Genomic DNA, 21,546 nt, shown 5'->3' with positions numbered 1-21,546 from the left:
CATTATTATGAAAATGGTTTATTACCATGAAGCAGGGTTTTACATATGACCTGTTTTATGCAATATCTTTTTATAGAGACCTACATTGTTTGGGGGCTATAGTTTCCCTATAAGGTATTCATTCACTCAAATGTACTTCACAGTGGTGTTACATTTTAGAAAGAGCGTGTTCTACAGGTCTAATCACCTTTAGCAACCAATCAGCAGGTAGCATTTACTGGTCCCCTGTTTAAAAGCAAATATCTTGTTGGTTGTTATGGGTTACTACTGCACCTTTGCAAACTTTTTTTCCTTTTATTACATACTGAGGTAGGGGCATAGCTGCATTGAATGGTATAGTAATACATGAGAACACTCCTGGAGGTGAGGCCTGGTATCATGTGGCTTGAATTTATCTATTTATAACAACTGCACTTGTTTAGTTCTGTGAAGGAAAATATCCTGGCTCCTGTCTGAAATGTCACTATGCCATTCTATTTCTGTTGAGAGAGGAGCGTGATTGCCTTTTCATTTTGCAATCTTTGTAGACTGAAAATAAAACATGTAGCACTTTTAAGGCACATCCTAGTGAAGTGGGGGTTTGTTGCCCTTTAAGACTTATGGCATTCACCAGGGACACCAAGTTACAGAACAGTCTTGTACCTGCAGCCTGGTTTTTGCAGGCATTAAATACATGAATGTGTATCTGACAGCACTGTGTTCTGCACCTTTTAATCCAGGCTCAAATGTATAGCACAGTCTTGTGCCCCTTAGTCACAGTGCTGCTTCCGGAGCAAAAGTGTATGAGGCTTTTTACAGCAACCTCAGTTCCTTTTTCCTGAATATATATCTAAAGCAATCTGAAATCTATTTCATAACTCTGAAATGCAGGGTGTTTCTACTGTGTGAACCTTGTGGCTAGCTTCTATTGTTTTAAACAGATATGTGGTTTTGTTAATGTAAATGCAATATCACACCCCTTGGTCACAGACTAAGACCATGTTGAGGGCGCAACATATGACCCGGATGTCCGTGAATGCAGACATTTTCCATTATGCCGTTTTATCTTTTCAGTAACAAATGTAAGGGTTTTTTCATTTTGATTCAGAATTTTTTTTTTACTGCAGGATACCTTTCAAAACAACATCATTAGATGAAATATTTTATAATGTGTAATAGTTTATTATGGATATAGAATTAGAGGAAAAGTGTAGACATTTTTAAAGGGAACTGAGAGTCCAAACACTTTCTTGGTAAGGATATTTATAAATAGCAATAGTCATTAATCAGATTAGTAAACCCATACGAGGCAACAGAACATTTTGTCTTACTTCAGAGACGGATAAGATAATGGGCTGTAGATTACAAGATGGGGATGTAATTATTAATTTTGGTTCGGTGTCGCTGAGAAATGCATTCTGCAATCCACACAATGTTTCTGCATTCTTGTTCCTTCAGTTTAATATAGGCGTAGAACACACCAAAGTGGAACTGGTTGTTAAATGCCAGGACATTCATCTTTACCTACAAGGAAAGACACAAAACAAAATATATTGTTATAAAACACTAGAATGAGTTTACATAGCTGTCAAAGCAAGAGGGCTTATTTAAAATGTGTAAGAGCCTCACTCTTGCACTTTTTTCCTGGGTCTTTGTAAATGACCCCCAAGATGATTTAAGTTTTATAGAACTCATCCCATAACATTAATAGCAATTGTCTGATCAGGCTTAAGCTGTCCATAGACGCAAAGATCAAGTCATAGGAAAGGAAGGTTCGTGTGTGGATCGTTCCGACATTGTTCATACCATGGAGATCAGTCGTTAAGATGATCGGAAAGATTTGAAGATTTCTGTCGGCTATTGATAATATCTCTGCATGTATTGCCTATCTGACGATATCAATGGGAGTCTGTCACTACTATTTGTTGGAAGTAACTTTCATAAGATTGCTGTCATGTCCAGAACATTGTCTGATTTGTTCTTTGTACTATTTCATATCAACTGAATGGTTAGTTGTAGGTCTGGAGATTGCAACACACGACTGTCCATCTGACATAAGTATAAATCTGCACATCTATGGCCAGCTTTAAACAGTAAGTACAGAATGGAAGCAGCTTATTCTTCACACAAAAATTGTGTCCTCGTATATATTATAGGAGAGGCAGAGATGATGAGGTCAACCTTTGACTGACTGGGCAGGGCAAAAATTAATTAACACAGTAGTCCAGTGTTTATTCATTTATATCTACTCTAAGAGAAAAGTCAGGCAGACATTCCCCTTCTTGGCACAAAAAAAGCAGTAATTGAGAGGACAATGAAAAAACTTGTGTAAATATGAAGACAATCTGACATGGATTATTATGCACCTGCTGCATCTCATAGTGACTAAATGGAGAAGTACCAATGCAATGTTTTTTCCCAGAATTCCAAACGCATTGCAAGAGCAATGTGGGTGGTGAATTGGACCCAAGTGAACTGCATCTGACTCATGTGCACTGCATCCAATTCTTCAAACTGAATGCAACAGTGTGTGCTCTTCGCTGTAAATCGAACAAAGTTGTGAGAATATTTTCACAGTCTGCCTGGCGTCAGTTCTGGTGTTGGGCGCTTAATTATGTCTGCACCCAATTCTTTAGGTGCAAGTTTGATATTCATGCAGTTTGCTATTCCCGTGCAAACTGTGCATTAGCATGCAGCTGTTGCGCACAGCAAAAACCTCCCCCTGCCCTGCCACCCAAGATAAAACTTGTTGCAACTCCAGTGGGCCCCAAGAGGGTGCAGGCCCTGGTGCACCCCCCCCTGTAGTTATGCCACTAGGGGGATCCTTGCGCTGTTCCTTCGATTCGTGTGATTCGAATTCGGAATCGGACCTATTTAACCAAAAAAAAAAAACTTAAAACCAACCAACTTAAAATCAAATTTCAGTTGGTTTTTTTGGATTCGAATTTCGAATTTTTTTCAATTCGAAATCCGACCCTTGATAATATGCCCCATAGTATTACATTAAACTCATACAGAGAGACTGGCTCAGTGTCTTTATAGTAGGAACACATTTTCAGACCTCCATTCCTAAAGGCCATAGACGTAACAATTACAATCTTTCTTGGAAAAGTTCTTTCCAAGAAAGATTGTTAGTTTCAATACACACGTGTAAAACTGAATTGTCAGATATACAGATAGAAACAATAGAATTCTGTATACCTGTATCTGATGATTCAACACTAACAGTGGGCAATGTTTGGGTGCCTTGAAAGGCACCTGATCAAAATTTTCTGCCTGGACTGATCGAGGAGCCAACCAATATCCAAGTCTTCTGCCAATATCGGTTGGCTCGTATCCCGCCATACACGCACCGAATAACGTACGAAAATTCGATAATATTTGTGCGTCTATGGTCGCCTTAGAGCAGAGACACACGCGATTTACATTCTAGCCGGCGAGAAGGCAGTTCAGGGAGATTAGACACCCGAAGAAGAAGCGATTTCTCGATGGGCGACAAATCTCCCGAAATAGCAGTGTGTGTCTCTGCCCTTAAGTTGCAGAGCAATAAACAAATTAAGTGAGACAACACAAGAGCTGACTATAAATTTGTGAACACGTGTAAATGCCCTAAAAATAATAATTGCTTGTCAATAGCCTTTTTATAAATTCTTTGGTGCTAAGCAAACTCTACAGACAAAGTCTCAAGAGTAGCGCGTGAAGCCATATTACTTGTTGAAATGAAGACTGGAGTGCCAGGCCTAGTGTTGGTATCTGTCCTATGCCCTAGGTCCTTGTTTGTTTAAGCATGCTGATAATGAGTTTTCAACTAACGTTAATAAGATCAATGTGTAATGCCTCGCTGTGCAGAAAAAGGTTGATATCTAATTACAATCAATGGACTGCTGCAACTTTTATTAGTAATTACAGGATTACACAAACACATGCAGAAGGTTAAGAGCAGGGTTGGGCCTGGCCTGCAACAGCAATGGGTAAGTAGGTTGCTCACCACTGATTAAATGTAGGGATTAGATTGTTGTCTCTAATGCAGAACACAGATAAAGTTAACAAGGTAATATACTTGAATTTTAATGATACTTTGTCTTTGATTTATTTTGAGACTTTTTCATAGGCAGCCAGAGAACAGCATCTGAAGTCAATGAGCAGATGAGTATGCCATTACAACCAACGTGAAAGCTACCGGGTACATATGTAAACACAAATATTGACAAAATAAAAGTTCTGTGTGCACTTAAAGGGATACTGTTATGGTAAAAAAATCTGACATGGTGCTAGACATATTGTCAATTTCCCAGCTGCCCCAAGTCATGTGACTTGTGCTCTGATAAACTTCAATCACTCTTTACTGCTGTACTGCAAGTTGGAGGGATATCAACCCCCTCCCTTCCCCCCCCCCCAGCAGCCAAACAAAAGAACAATGGGAATGTAACCAGATAGCAGCTCCCTAACACAAGATAACAGCTGCCTGGTAGATCTAAGAACAACACTCAATAGTAAAAACCCATGTCTCACTGAGACACATTCAGTTACATTGAGAAGGAAAAACAGCAGCCTGCCAGAAAGCATTTCTCTCTTAAAGTGCAGGCACAAGTCACATGACCAGGGGCAGCTGGGAAATTGACAAAATGTCTAGCCCCATGTCAGATTTCAAAATTGAATATAAAAAAATCAGTTTTCTCTTTTGAGAAATGGATTTCAGTTCAGCTTTCTGCTGGAGTAGCACTATTAACTGATGCGTTTTGAAAAAAACATGTTTTCCCATGACAGTATCCCTTTAAATATGTTTTTATTCATTTACCTACCCACCATATTTCAGAGGACATAATTTGTTGTTTGGCGTCTATTACATATTTTAGTGCATACAATAAATCACTGATGTCCAGCTTACCTTTCATTGTTGATGGTATATACTATGTAGTCTAAAAACAACTGGTTGTACTGCAGGATGGACATCCCTGATTTATTAAATTTTCACGCCCCAGTCTTTTTGCATTGCCAGGTGCCCATGGCTGCCCACTTTTAGCCCTGCTAGTTATGGCAATGCTGTTCAACTTTTTTTGACAAATAATGCAGAATGGGGGGTCCATAAATATCCCTTCAAGGGGTCAAATCTAGCCTGCATGACAGGAAGCCCTATATATATGTAAACCTTTTGTGTGTGAAAGTCCAGGAAGCCCTATGGTTCTCCTGGACTTTCACGCATACAAAAACATGTATCCTATGATACAATTTGTACTGTATTGTGTGCAGGTGGTACAACAGTGTCTTTCTGTAAACTGAGAAGTCATCTAGTTACCTCATGTTCAAAAAATTTGTCTTCTAGTGTCTTTTCTCCCGATCCAGTTCCAACTCCTTCAAACAGCGCTTTGTACTCCTAAAAATCAAGATGCCATTTAAAAGTATGTCATCTGTGCAGATCACGCTTAAAAATAACTGTAAAGGGAACCTGTGTTCATATAATTACTCCCTAATTATTATAAATCCATTTAATTGTTGCACTTGTCTTAGTTGTGTTGGATTTCCTGTGACATCAGAGGTTCCTAATTCTTTCATTTTTTTACTTCAGTGGCTTCAGTGGTGATTTGCTGCAGCCAGAGCTCAAGTATCTAAAAGGAGTTGTTCACATTTAAAGGAGAAGGAAAGGTTAAAAGTAAAAGTAAGCTTTATCAGAAGGGTCTATATAAATACACCAGTAACCCCTCAAAGTAATGCTGCTCTGAGTCTTCTGTCAAAAGAAACACAGCATTTCTTTCCTTCTATTAAGTATACATGGGCTTATGTATCAGACTTCCTGTATTCAGCTAAAACCTCCAGAGCTAGGGCTTGAGCATGCTCAGTTTGCTCCTCTCTCCCCCTCCCTCCTCCCCTCCATGCTGTAAACTGAGCCCAGAGCTATGAGTGAACAGTGAGAGACTCCTGCAGTAAGTGATGTCACATCAAGCTAATATGGCAACTGCTTTTCTAAACAAACAGAGAGAGCTTCTAGAGCTGTTTACTCAGGTATGGTAAAGCATTTTGCAGAATAAATATAGTCTTATAGCTTGCACCATCGTGGCTAATCTATTGGCAATAAACTGGCTCAGTAGCTTTCCTTCTCCTTTAAATAAACTTTTAGTATGATGTAGAGTGTAATATTCTGAAATAATTTGCAATTGGTTTTATTTTTTATGATTTGTGGTTTTTGAGTTATTTAGCTTTTTATTCAGCAGCTTTCCAGTTTTCAGTTTTAGCAATGACCACTACTAGTAAAACATTCATTATTTGTGGTTTTTGCGTTATTTAGCTTTTTATTCAGCAACTCTCCAGTTTGCGGTTTCAGCAATCTGGTTGCTAGGATCCAAATTACCCTAAAAACCATGTATTGATTGAAATAAGGAACTGAAATATGAAAAGGAGGCCTGGATAGAAAGATGAGTGATAGAAAGTAGCAATAACTATAAATGTGTAGCCTTACAGAGCATTAGAGGGTCCTTCCTGATAAAGGAAGGGATCCCATCTGTGGCACCAATAAACTGGAAATGGGTCTTGTCATAGGTTCATGCGTGCCATGGTGATATCCAACTATGTAGCTAAGGAATCCAAGCACCACATTACTACATATAAACGACTGAGAACAGGAACTCCAATTGAATTTTCTAAAGCAATGAGGTCTCTTGTCAAGACTATAACACAGCAGGTTAAATTAGGGTTACATACAGCATAATACTCAGCAGCATTTTTCACTTGGTCTTGGTCGTCAGCATTAGCAAGCAAGCGTAGGCCTTCTGGGAACAGCCTTCCACACGTGGGGAACAAGGTCTCTCTCTCTTCCTTGTTCAGCTCTGTGCCAAATGAATTTATAGTGATGATAAAGGCACGCCTGTCGGCCTCAAACTGCGCAAAGACAAAAACATTCCATTAATACAATATTCCATGAGAGTAAATTGTCCCCCGAAAATCATGTCAGTAGATTCTTGATCTGGAAACAAGGCCTCATTTCCACTGCCCTTGGCAATAAAACTCAGCAACTGTGTTTCATTAAAACCTGTACGCCTTATATTCCATTCACCCCTATGGTATTGTATCTAAATAATTAACACGAATTACATTATTGCATTGATTTTCCATTTCACATGCTTTTCAAAATGAACTGACAGGTCAAATCCTTTATAAAAACAAGGATAGCCCTAAGTGGATTTCATTGTGAAATTGTGCTGATATAAATTGGAAAAAATATATTTAGCACAGAATGGATTTTTATTTACTGTTATGCTTCAACAAGTGATATGGGTAATCAGGCCAAAGCAAAGAGCTTAATTAGCTGATGGCCCTATATAGGTACAGACCCTTCTGCCAATAAATAGAGCTGTTCTTGCACAAAATGATGATGCCACTGATTTGCTTCAGGTCAGTCTTTCGTACAATATGGTTATTGAAAATATTCATCTGATAAGCCTGTAGACCAGTTTGTCTGCTGTAACACTAATTCGAAATTAAGTTTTTTTTTACTTCATCCCTTGATAAATCTGCCCCTTAAAAGAGAACATGAAAAATCAAGGACTTATATATATATGGGATATATTGTATACCATGATTCCTATGTTCAACTCACTGTGGCAACTGCCAGTAGAAATCATTGATTAGGACATTCAGCAATACAGAACACTGTAGGTTATAGAGAAAAAGAACCCCTTATTAACCAACGTGTTAAATTACCATTCCCTATGTGTTAAATTAATAAGGGGTTCTTTTTCTTTATAACTTACAAATCAATTGGCACTGACACATGTCAGACCCTCGTTTTAATCAAGAGATTTAGAAGCAGTTATTGCAGGCGGATCTAAATCGCACCAAGTTTTACAATACAGATCACACTTCACATTTACAGAAGACTAATGCGTCACAATATTTCAGGATGTGAACCCCAAAAACAGCTCATGAGTGGTAAACTTGTGAATGATACCTGCAGCTAAGCTTAGCCATCCATTTAGGCACTTGTTCCCTCCTGTTAGCAATTTGGCTATGGTTTAGTGAGTGCAGACCATTTGATATATATCAGAACACTGAATTAAAACCCCAAAGAGAATTTCACAAGGCCTGTCAGGGTTAACTTCACCTTAAAACTGTTTGAGAACTAGTGCAGAGAGCCTCAGAGCTTCAGCATTTCACTCAGAATAATTCAAGCTCTTAAAATCATGTCAACAAACCAAAATTTAATTCTGTGTCATCGGAGAGATCTTGTCTATAGCTTTGGTGTTTTAAATTCGTATTTATTTTTAGGCAAGATACACTAGAGTTTTCAGAAAGTTGACAAGTTATGCTTACTGAAGTCAACCAAGCCAATTAAATCTAGATTTATTTGTACTGTTTGTGAAAAAAGAGACATCTAGTGTCCCTTGGCTGGAATTGCAATAAAAATTAAATATAATGTGCGCTTTAATAGAAGACGCTGCACCAAATATGCTGCTTGAGTGAATTACTTATTGCATCATTTAAAGTTTCTTGGTGGTACAGCAGCAGTATACTGGGCAATGGCACTGAGAAATAGAAGATATTTAGTCTAACTGTTTATCAAGCCTAATGTAGCACAAATATATATATATACACTGTATATATCACTCATATGAAGGATAGATTTTCATTATAGAAGTAAATATTATCTATAGTAAGTTCTTATTTTATTAATTCAAACTAATAGCTTAGTATAAATGACAGTAAAATGCCACTAAATGACTCTCAGGGGGGTTATTTATATAAAGATAAAAAAAATTAAAATGTGGGAAAACTTAAAACCAGGGTACTTAAAATAGAGGTTTCACAGTAGTGTTCTGTTAATCTGCTAAAATAATGAATTTGAAACAACAGGGAGACCTTCTGTTCATATACACCCACTGGCTAAAGTTGGCTAAAAATGTATTTATTGAGAAAATGAACTGCATGTTGCTCTGCTTAGAATATCAAATAAGTGAGCAGAGAAGAATCATCTGATGTTTCTCTGGTCAGTTCCAAGCAGACCAACATCATAAGATGTTGATTTACACACCAAATACATTTTCAGCCAACTGTAAACAGTTGGCCGAAATGAACAGTATGTGGTGCTAGCGTTTCAAATACATTGTATTATCTTGAAGAATAGAATGAATTTGCTCAGAAGAGCACTCTGAGCAAATTCACATGTATTTGTTTTGAGTGTTTATATTTCCTTTAAACTGAATAAGTTGTCTGCATACAATTATACATTAGAAGAGAAGGAATACAGTTTGCATTACCTCGATAATCGGACAAACGATTTCTTCTGTAGTCCCACCGAGTTTTTTGCAAAATTTATAGAAACCCTCTAGGTATGACTGTAACAATAATCAGGGGAAATACAATTAGTAATAATCAAACACAACAGGAAATGTAATGAAAAAAATACATGACTATAATTCATAAAATTTTTACTGTTGTAGGGAAATGCTCTTATGAGAAACACTTATACAGAAACTGCACGAACACAGCGCCCTCAAATGGCCAAAATGTAGTGAAAATTGCAGAAAGCTTTTACTGTGCTATAACTTTCAACATAAACATCGTTCAAATGTAGGCGTAGCAAAGCTACAGTACAAGCCATTATATTTTAATACGGCTTTATGTGGTTGGTAATATATAATATTCTTTTGAGGTCTCAACTGTACCATTATACATAGGCAAGTAAGTATTTGTTTGACCCTGTAATGTGTGTGTATAGAACAACGTATCGTATTTAATTAATATGTTTGCTAAAGTCAAGTGTTTAAGATATGGGGCATGTAGGAATGTCACATGTCTTAATTGTTATTGCAGCAATTTTATTATGTGGAATGCACAGTCACTGCTGGCTTTAATAAGCTTATAGAAATTTGTTCAAAAAGACAATTTTCATTTGCACATAAATAGAAATGTACAGCTGAGTGTTCTACAAACATAATTATCTACACCTGCATGAAATAGAAGTAACCCTACCGCCAAACTGGTCAGTTATCAACTTAACAAGGCAGCGCAAGAGCACACAGCAATTACCTTATACAGCTTATTACGCATTATTTCAATATTCATTTCATCCATGTCATTTTCAGACAAGCAGTCTTGGAAGAAATCAGCTGGGGGGCGGGAGAAATATTTGTTACCCAGAGAATTAAATGAGAAAACATGTTCTTTTATGTGAGTCAAATCCAAATAAACAAACTCACCTATCATCTATCTATCTATCTATCTATCTATCTATCTATCTATCTATCTATCTATCTATCATCTATCTATCTATCTATCTACAGTATCTATCTATCTATCATCTATCTATCTATCTATCATCTATCTATCTCTATTATCTATCTATCTATCTATCTATCTATCTATCACTCTTTCTCTCAAATCTGTCTGTTTAACACTCTCTCTATCCATCATCTATCTCTAAATTTCTCTAATCTATCTATCTATTTATCATCTATCTATCTATCTATCTATCTATCTATCTATCTATCTATCTATCTATTTATCATCTATCTATCTATCTATCTATCATCTCTCTCTCCTCTAATCAATCAATCAATCTTTATGCCTGTCTATATCTCACTCTCTCTGATCTATTTTATTTGACAGTCTTTTTCTAATCTTTCATCTATCTATGCCTATATCTCTCTGTGCCTATCTCTCGCTCTATCTATTATCTATCTATCTATTATCTATCTGTCTGTCTATCATCAATCTATCTATTATCTATTTAACTATGAGTTTTGCATGTTTGTTTTTAGATCTTTAGCCCATTTTGCAGTTACCTGGATATTGTAATTAATGTAATGTTTTTTTACTTGCTGGAAGGTTATTCATTTATTACACTTTGTCTGGAGAAGTCTGTTGTAGTTAGCCATTGCCTTTTCTATTTAAAGGGGCTGTTCACCTTTAAATTAACTTTTAGTATGATGTAGAGAGTGATATACTGAGTCAATTTGCAGTTCATTTTTATTTTCCGTAATTTGTTATTTTTTTTAGTTATTTTTATTCAGCAGCTCTCCATATTGCAGTTTCAGTAATCTGGTTGCTATGGTCCAAATTACCCTAGCAACCATTCATTGATATGGATACGCGACTGGAATACGAATAGGAATAGAAACCTGAGTAATAAAAAGTAACAATAACAATACATTTGTAGCTTTAGGGCTAGTCCACACGGGGAGATAGCGACGCGTTTTTCGCCTGAAAAAGCCTGGCGAGGCATTTTCAGGCGACTGTTGAAAAGCGCATCGCCTCGTGTGGTTAGCACAGGCGTTTTTACATAGGCGCCCATACAAAACTGTCGCCTGCGCCGGTCGCGGCGACTGTCGCGGCGCTTTGTCGCCGCGACCGCAAACGCGTCGCTATCTCCCCATGTGGACTAGCCCTTAAAGAGCATTTGTTTCTAGATGGGGTCAGTGACCCCCATTTGAAAGCTGGAAAGAGTCAGAAAAAGAAAGCAAATAATTCAAAAACTATAAAAAAAAAATTTAAGGTCAATTGAAAAGTTGCTTAGAATTATCCATTCTATAACATACTAAAAGTTAACTTAAAGGTAAACCACCCCTTTAACTCCTTTCATTTATGAATATTAGAATATTTCTATTAGACTCCCACTATACCTTTTCTAAGATACTTATGGCACTGCCATCTTGCAGTACTTTGTATTACAATGCTGAAATATCTCCCTGACTTGCTGAGGTTGATGCTATGTCATAGTTTTCAGCTCAGCACAGGGAGTTTGTCTAGTGGTGGAACTACCCCATGGAAGCCTTGATGCATTTACATTCACCAGCTCACCTGGGACCAACTAGGAGTGGCAGATGGGGCATATTTTGCACCTGGGCCCTTGAGTCAATTGTTACATTACTGAGCTTGCCCTTTAATGTTTCTCCAGGATGGAAGCTCTAACATAGTAGACACGCACCCCAGTACTTGGTCATTGCAATGTATGTGGAGAGGAAGAGCAGTTATTATCCATAATGATGCCCTGTTTGTTTTTCTAAGGCTACACCTGTACCCTGGTAGCTGGCCACCTCCATTATATAGTGAATAAAGTACCCCCTCTTGTAAAATATAAGGACATTATAAGTTACCGAGGAGTTTCATGACCATATAAAAACAGTGTTTTTATACAAGTCATTGAACTCCGAGGTAACTTCTATTATCCTCATATTTTACAACTGGGGGTACTTTATTTATTATAATACACAAATTTCAGTGAGTCATGTGACAGAAATGACATCAGAACTCACCGTTTATAAGGATATATTTTACAAGATATTCATGGCTTTTGTTTATTATATGGAAAACATACAATATTATAAATAGCTTGAGTTTATATTCATATGTTCACTGAACATCTGAAAGTCTTTTACTGTGCACTGTCCATAGATGTCTGCCCTTTATGATATCATATAATTGTGTCCAACTGGTGGGTTGGTAAGGGAGTGGTGAAATGATGCCTATCAGATTACCCTTTATGTTAACGTATGATAAATAATTAATTTTGTTACCAAGTGGTGTGTCGACTATTATTGCGTTGAACAGTTCAGCAGGGGTCTGAGCAATATTAACTGCTTCCATCTGTTCAAAGCTGCCCAAAGGGTGGCACTTAGGCACCAGTTCAGAAATTGGTCTTTGGTGTAAAGTCCCCGTTATCAGCAGGATTATGTTATCAATCATGTAGCTGTACCTGCAGTAGGAAGAACACATATACAGTCAATAGTGTGCTGTTTATTGCTCAGCAAACAGAGGTACCAATGGAAGAAAATAACACATTGAATAACTAGACTGGCATTCTTATACAGGTTGAATATACAGGCAGGGCCGCCATTAGAAATCACGGGCCCCCGTACAACAAAATTTTTGGGGCCCCCTGGGCCCCGCCCACACTGACGACCAAGCTCCACCCCATATTCTGCCCACTCCACATCGCAGTTAAAAGACCACACAGACATCAGCGCTAAAAAAGTAACCCCCCCCACACAAGTTGTAAAAAGCTATTGATGGTCAGGGCCCCCTTATAAAAAATTGGGGCCCCAAAAAAAAAAAAAATAAACAAACATTGGTGGCAGGGGCCCCCTTATAAGTTAAAAACAAATTGGGGCCCCAAAAAATTTTTTTTTTAAAAAAACTAAAAAATAAACAAACATTGGTGGCAGGGGCCCCCTTATAAGTTAAAAACAAATTGGGGCCCCAAAAAAAAATTTGAAAAAAAATTAATTTTTTGAAAAAAAAAAAAAAACATTGGTGGCAGGGGCCCCCTTACAAGTTAAAAACAAATTGGGGCCCCAAAAAAAAATTTGAAAAAAAATTTTTTTGAAAAAAAAAAAAACATTGGTGGCAGGGGCCCCTTACAAGTTAAAAACAAATTGGGGCCCCAAAAAAATTTTGAAAAAAAAAATTTTTTGAAAAAAAAAAAAAACATTGGTGGCAGGGGCCCCCTTACAAGTTAAAAAATTTGGGGCCACCAAAAAGAAAATTAATATTTTTTTTAAAAAAAACAAAACAAAAAAATACAATGGTGGCAAGGGGCCCCTTACGAGTTAAAAAAAAATTGGGGCCCCAAAAAAAAAGTTTTAAAAAAAAGATTGGTGGCAGGGGCCTATAGAATATTAAAATAATACATTGGTGGCCAGGGGATTAAAAAAAAAAAAACCACAAACTGGTGTTCAGTAGGATTGAACTCATGGCTTCAGTACTTCAACTTCGCCTCCTTTCGTGACTTCGGGTCTTTTCACCGCTTCAGGACTTCAATTTCGGCTGTTTTCGTGACTTCGGGTCTTTGCGCTGCTTCAGGACTTCGGCTTCGGCTGTTTTCGTGACTTCGGGTCTTTTCGGCGCTTCGTGACTTCGGCTTTTTCCGTGACTTCGGGTCTTTTCGGCGCATCGGCTTCGGCTTTTCGGCACTTCCGCATTCTGCACGCAAGAGGCAAGACGTACGGCTCGGGCGCTCGTAAGGGGGGCCCGGATCTTCAAGAAATGCAGCGCTGCCGGGCCCCCCTTCATGCCCGGGCCCGGTACGCTTGTCCCCGCTGTCCCCCCCTGATGGCGGCCCTGTATACAGGTATGGGACCTGTTATCCAGAATGCCTGGGACCACGGGTTTCCTGGATAATAGATCTCTCCATAATTTGGATCTTCATACCTTAAGTCTTCTAGAAAATAACATAAACATTAAATAAACCCAATAGGCTGCTTTGCTTTCAATAAGGATTAATTATATCTTAATTTGGATCAAGTACAAGCTACTGTTTTATTATTACAGAAAAAAAGGGAATCATTTTGGATAAAATGGAGTCATAGGAAACAGCCTTTCCATAATTCGGAGCTTTCTGGAAAATGGATCCCATACCTGTATAAACCATAATTCTTATTTTTAGGCAGATGTTTGAAAAGTTTGTATTGACAAACATTCGTATTGATCAAAAACGTTTCCTTACGTTATAAAATCTAGAAAAGTGGCGAGTGGCTCGAACGCATGATTTCTGAAATAGTGGAATTCCGTCATCAGCTTTTCTTTCAGCTTCTGATCAATGGTGGAGACTGTGAGCTGTCTGGTTTCATTGGCCAAGAAGCTCCCATAATCGGTGGACTGGAGGTGCAACTTCAAGTCTAAACATAAAAAAGAAAGAATTCAGCCCAGTATATGTATATCATTTTTAGACTATTAGACCAAGTGGTTTTGTACATTATGTAATGTAATGGTGCAGTTACATATATAGCAAACAAAATACTATGTAATGTTGGGATAAAGTGAAAAGTAGTGATGGACGAATAAATTTGCCAGGCACGAATTTGCGCGAATTCCGCAAACGTGAAAACGTCAGAATTTCACAAATTTGTTGTGAAAATTCCACTTTCATGGTTTTTCGCGAATTTTTCGCCATTTAGTGAATTTTGCAGGAGATTCGCAAATTTTTTGGCGAAGCGAAACGGGAGAGATTCGCCCATCACTAGTGAAAAGCAAAGCCACATTGGTGTATTTGTCTCTGGATTACTATTTTCAAATTAACCTACCCCACTTACAAGTGGAGTTTTTCTTGTCACTTGTTTTCTTAATTTAATATCTTAGCATTAAATAAAGGCAAAGTCATCATGTTATATCTCAGTTGCTGTTGATCGGCAGCAGTGTCGGACTGGCCCACCGGGATACCAGGAAAACTCCCGGTGGGCCCAGGTGTCAGTGGGCCCTTGTGCTGCTAAACATTTGACCTATTTCATTGCCATTCCCTATTTCTATGAGAACAAAGAGGCTAAATCGATGGAATAATAGGTTATAGTATGTATAACTAAAGAGACTAGGAGAATAGAGGATGAATGAGGAGAGGAAGAATAATAGTACTGAGAGTGGGTGACTGGTCAAAATTTTCTTGGTGGGCCTCTGGTCTAAGGTTTTTGGGTGGGCCCCTTGTGTCCCAGTCCGACACTGTTCGGCAGAAGGAACTAAGTGGCATGTATGTAGTTATTGGCTTTCTGTATCACTTGGTCCTGCTTATCAGATGAGGGTCTATACTGCTATGCCTTGCTACCAGGTGTTTGTCCTGATCGTCTTGGGGAGTAGTACCTTAAAGTAGAGTCCCATGCGGAACCAATTTATGAGACCCAGACCCAACCTGAACCCGCAGCCTGTGGCCCTAACCACGACCCGCATATTTACCCACTTTGATCCACTACCTGACCTGCAACTGCCTTATCCGCAATCCAATCAGCAACCTGCCGACCACCATTAAACAGGAAGTGCTGTTGCCGCAAACCAGAAGTGACCATTGAAAGTGGGCTGGGACAGAAACAACGATTTGTTCAATTTTAAAAGGAGTAAAATATAACATAAGATAAGAAATTTAGATGAGACCCGCAACCTGACCCCCAATCTGCAGACCCACATCTATACTCACAACTGAAAATCTTACCCTTATCCCGCAGGTTACCCACTTTTTTTGCTGAGTTCCTACTGCCTTTGTGTACGAAGAAAGGAACTGTCTTCAGAGCACTTTATGATTTCAATTAAATTATCTTTCAGTATTATGTAGTAAGCGGTAATCTGAAATAATTTGCAATTGGTCTAAATTTTTTGTTCAGCTAGGGTCTCTACCCTATCAACCAAGTAATGGTGTGAATGAGAGACTAGGATATGAATAGGAGAGGAGGAGCCTGAATAGAAAGCTAAGTAATAAAATGTAGCCTCATAGAGCAATAGTTTTTTGACTGCCTGAATAAGTCACCCTCCTTTTGAAAGCTGGAGCGTGTCAAAAAAAGAAGTCAAATAATTATAAAAAACTATAACAAATGAAAAACGGCCAATTGTAAAGTTGCTATGCTTTGTGCAATCTATAATATACTAAAAGTTAACTTAAAGGTGTACTACTCCTTTCAGGGGTTTATTTATCAAAGGTCAAATTGTATACCTCGAATGAGCTCACAACTCAAATGGTTTCTAATTTAAGAAAAAACTTGAATGAAAAAAACTCGATTCATCAAGTTCAGGGTTAACAACCTGAAAACTCGAATTAATTGAGTTTTTTGGGGGAAAATTAAGTTAGTTGAGTTTTCGGCCAAAACACTCCGAAAAAAACTCAAACATCACGAACACTATTAACATCTTTAAATGGTTTAAGGGACCGTTGCCATTGACTCCTACATGACCTCAACATGTTTTAGATGGTGTATTTTCGGATTTAAGCTATTTCCAGGGTCGGAGTATAATAAATCTCGTGTTTTTTAAAAACCTCGAAAAACAGATTTTTGACTAAAAAAAATCAACTTGAAAACTCGAATTTTTAACAATCCTTACTAAATCTGCATCTACGTGTCCTAGTTTTCCCCTATGACTGCAGCCAGATAGGTATCACCAGAAATGTTGGATTTGTGTAGGATTTTTTGATTGCTACCTGTAAGTCATTTGAGTAATAGATGTGCTTTAACATGAAGAGCCAGTTGAAAATAGATCAGTTCTATGCTGCTTTCTTAATGTAATGGGGTCTAGTGTTTAGGGTAGCTAATTTATAAAATATGATGCTATGGTTGTATATCTATATGAGCCCTATGAGCAGGACTATTAAATTCTCTTGGATAATGAATCAGTTAAAATCAGCCGTGGGACTGGAGATGCACTGACAATACCGACCCATTCTGGATAGTACCCGTGTAAGCTGCTTTGGCTGAGATAGATGTTTGTCCTGTAATCAAGAGGCCGGCACAACCCAGCTCCAGTCTGTTTCCAAAACACTGTAAAGGTCATGCTTGCTTCAGATGCCTGGGAGTAGTGACAGTGGTGGATGCACAACGTTCCGTGTCATTAAACAGCAGCTTCAGCTGAGGAGCAGAGATGACTTGGGAACAAGAATATGTGAAACAAAGATAATCTGTGTCCCTGCTTGTATAACAGTTGTGCCTGTTGCAAGAAGGACTAGAAAAAACTGCATTGCATAACAATGAAAATGCCCATAGATCTAGGTAGACTTTGTAAGCAAAACCTTTTATGGTTTCTTATAATTTAGCCCTTGGGCCCAACAGATACTGTACAAATGGACAAAGTCTAATCTTCTTTGGCCAACAGACCACAGTTTTGAAAGCGAAGGGGAACATAGAGTGATTGTTTAAAAATAACCCTAAAACACGTAATTATGTTGGGCCATGTTATGTTAGACATAACACACTGGTTTATATCAGCTGATATAAACCTGCCAGGCACAGATTTGTGGGCAGGCCACAAAGGCCCGGGCCTAGGGCAACATAAATTTTGGGGAGGGATGCCAACTGCTGCCTGCATCACCACTGGGTACCAGATCGAACTATGGAAGATTTTGAATCTCCTGCCCACCCAGTCCCCAGTAGAAGAGATCGCAATGGGCCAGAGGAAGCAGAGCCAATGGGAAATCTGCAAGCAGCAGGTTGCTTCGAGTGGTGGGTGTGTGTGTGGGGGGGTCCTGTAGGAAACCTGGGTGTGAGTGAAAGGGTCAGGTGTTAGGGGGGCCTAAGGGTACAACACCTTGAAATCCAGCCCTGAAACCTGCTTTATAAAAAATGGAAACCGCCACTTTTTTTTTCTAAACAATATAATGAGTACAAGTATGAAATGTATGAGTACCTAAGGGTTAAATTTACTTCTGCCCTCATCCACATGATTCACATTGCTGTTCCTTCCAGTGAGTCCAGTGTTTCGTTCCAGAATTATCAGTACAAACAATCCTCATTAAAAGAACATTGGTCCCTTTGTACCCATCTAATAGCCAACCTTTAATAGGTGGATAGAATACTATAATCATTCTAAACTGCCATTCAAAAAAAAGTTCATTAAACTCCCGCCTGAGACTTGTCCGATTCCTGACAGGTTTGGTTTCTTATAATGTATTAGAATAAATTGAATTGGAGTAAAATTAACATTAGTCATAGCTCAGTGTTAAAGAGGATCACGCAGACCCACCATAAACAGCATGGGGTCCTAACACGTACAGTAAATCCCTGATGTAGACAAATATGATCTGTACTTTCTGGATATTGTAGGGTTTTATTATATTGTGATGGTCGTTTCCATTTTTGCAAGCTAAACAAATATTTGGCCTGATTTCTGTGCTGTGTGTAGGGCACCTATCAGACATCTGTCATCTGCTAAATCCTCCCGGAGTTTGTTTCATAAACAGCTGGTCGGACAGCTCTGTATTGTACTGGATGCTTGTGGCCCCGCTCCGTGTTTAGGAGAGATTTGCTTACTGTGACCCCTGTGTGTCCTTGAGAGTTGCACTGCACAGTGGAGCATAGCTGGACAAAAGGAGGCCCTGTCTCTTGGGTGTGCAAGGGACATCAGCTATCTCTACATCAGCACTGAATCTATCATTCACTTTTGCGATTTTAGTTTTTTTGTCCTTTCATTTTTGCATTTACTCAGTGCTTTACAGAGACTGTTCATCATTCACATCAGTCACTGCCCCAGTGGAGCTTACAATAAGTCCCCTATTTAATTTACACAGCACTCACACACACCATGGCCAGCTCTATTAGGTATACTTTAACCTGCATTTATGTTTTCAAATAATTTTGTTTTAGAAAAAAAACCATAACATCTTTTGGTAGACAATTAGTGGCTTATTAATGCCCAGGTCATCCCTGGTGTCCAAAAATCTACTATTGGGCTAGTGAGTGGCATGTGGATAACTAGTTGCAATCAAAACACCGTCTGTGCCTTTAATCTCTACCAGCTCACATGCACACCCAATCATAGGATTTTTTATTTGCTTTTTCCTGGCCGTCTAATGGCAAACTGAAGCAAAAAAATTAAAAAAACATAAAGGCAAGGTACATGTAATATCATAATTTTGGTTGCATTCATTAAATTGTTCTAGAGCTGTCCAGTAAAACATTTTGGATATTTATCTGTATATGTTTGCTTACTCATATGAATGGGAGCTGCCATATTGTTACTATTGAAAGCAACCTGCCTCCAGTGAAACAGTTAGTCAGATTAACTTGAAATTGGTACAATTCTTGCTTTTACCATACAATTGCCGTTGACACAAGCCTTTTGAACATTCATGGGGCAATATGTCTAAGACCTCCATAAATAATATTTTTTTCAACAACTCCTATTTTTATATAAAAGCTTAATGTCATTGTATTTTAAATAGCATATCAATAACCTTACATGGCTGCTTTTAGGCCCAAACACCAGGAGCAGAACACCTTAAAGTACCCTCCATTGCCCTCTGTGAGAATCCCCTGTAAGGATTAATACCAGAGGTTTTCAGACAATTCTCATAGAGAGCAATAAAGAAAGATTTGGGCATTTTGGTTCTGTGATTTGAGATCGAAATTGCCCAGAACTCCACTGCCCTTGTAGCACCTGTGTAGCTGTTGCATTTGCTACAAAGGAGCTTTTTATATGAAAGATATTAAAACTGGTGAGGCAAACACAGAGCAGTATTCCAGTACATTAAATATGTAGAATGTTCTATTATGCTATAGTGTTACTGGCCCTTAAATTATCTCCAATAGTTGCCCCTCTGGACACTATAGAATCCAGAAGGGTTAAAAGAAAGTTCAGTAATAAGAGATAGGATTACCTTCAAGGGTTTCACACTGTGCCAAATTGAGGTAGTCGGTCGATTTCAGGATTCCCCCTTTAAATCCCCGCACAAGCCCCTCCAGGTAGCCGCTATCCACATTGAAGTAGAACTCGGAGCCAGACATGGTAGAGCAAGTCTGATCTCTGTGTTAGGTGCTGTGATTCAGTTTGCAGAGGAACCTGCCTTCAGCAGCAAATTCATTCCAGAATGTTTGGGGTTGGAATTTATTGGTCACTTGGTTCCTGTTTCTGTGCTTTTTGCTCTGTTTCTCTTTGTTTATTATGCAAACATGAACAGTACAGCTGTAACCAGCCCAGCAAGCTTTCACGGGTGCTGGAGAGGTCCCATCACTGTGTTATTATAACCCCAGGCATTAATGGGTAAGGCAAATCATTTAGAAATGTAATTGCTATTGAAAGCAGTATCTGTCTGACTTTTTCTGTTCCTTGCACTGCTGGTTATGACTACACGTACCATCAAAGCGATGTAGCAAAGCATAAGCTCAACTCCAGCCAAGACTACAGCCCCACAATGCCCTGCACACTTCTGTGATTTACAGTGCTGCGACACAACACAACTTATTGTGGGAATTTGAGCCTTAGCTGAAGAAGAACTGACTACTGCTACATTGCATAACAGTAGATATAGTAGGACCAGAAATGTAGAGACACTGCTTTCGATAGCAATTACATTGCGACAATGCTTACATTTGCTTTTATTGTACAAAACGTTATATTTACTTAATAAAAAGGAATTGTAACTTTTGCAACATTGACCCTTTTCTCTGCACTCCTTGTTCTTACTACTAAAACAGAAGGCAGCTGATTACCAGACCAGGAAAAGAACTGACCTGCTACATTGTTTCAAGAGACAGAGTCAGCAGTGCAACGAACAGAAAAGGATTATTCAAAAAATGTAAAATTTAAAATGGTGATATACCATTAGCCTCTTCTATGCACCCCTAACACTCAATATACTGTATAGTATTGTGCCACTTTGTGCTGGGTTGCAACACCCAAGCATATTTGGCAAATCAGCAATCTCAGGGACATCAGTGTATCTTTACTGAATTATTTGTCTCTTTAGAACACAGCATTTATATCTATATAAAATGTTAATAGAAATGAAAATACATCAGCCAGTACACCAGCTCCTATTAATATATATTAAATGGATACTATTATGCCCACATTTTCATTTTTTTTAAATATTTCTGTTTATTTTTATGAACTTCTTTTTAGAATTAACACAAAAGTTCGAAATGCAACTAGGCCTAGAGACAGACATTTTAATCTATGACACAGTGCTTTAATGCAAACGAATAGTTAAACAGATGGACATATTCTGCTTATAAGAAAGGGTATAGGTATAAAGCATTGCTGATTATGACTTTTGATGAACCCAAACTCCCTGCCGCTGTTGATAGCTGCCCATCAGTGTTTTATAAATAAGCAACATGGATGTAGAAGGAAGAGGTAATAAAAAAAAGAAACACATATCTAAGTAGGGCGGCA

General features: G+C 38.3%; 1 protein-coding gene across 2 annotated transcripts; it reads right to left on the bottom strand.

The window, feature by feature from the left end:
- Window positions 1-1,138: 1,138 nt before the first annotated feature.
- Window positions 1,139-20,259, bottom strand: atp6v0d2.L (ATPase, H+ transporting, lysosomal 38kDa, V0 subunit d2 L homeolog). Of its 2 annotated transcripts, NM_001094196.1 has the most exon segments (9): window positions 1,139-1,503; window positions 5,276-5,353; window positions 6,676-6,694; window positions 6,696-6,852; window positions 9,228-9,305; window positions 10,000-10,079; window positions 12,486-12,664; window positions 14,414-14,585; window positions 20,030-20,225. In NM_001094196.1, coding segments are annotated over 8 exon segments (867 nt in total). In that variant the 5' UTR covers window positions 20,157-20,225; the 3' UTR covers window positions 1,139-1,503; window positions 5,276-5,298.
- Between the last annotated feature and the right edge of the window lie 1,287 nt (window positions 20,260-21,546).

Source organism: Xenopus laevis, chromosome 6L (assembly GCF_017654675.1).
Source record: "Xenopus laevis strain J_2021 chromosome 6L, Xenopus_laevis_v10.1, whole genome shotgun sequence".
Classification (NCBI taxonomy): Eukaryota; Metazoa; Chordata; class Amphibia; order Anura; family Pipidae; genus Xenopus; species Xenopus laevis.
This window is presented reverse-complemented; position numbering and strand designations above follow the sequence as displayed.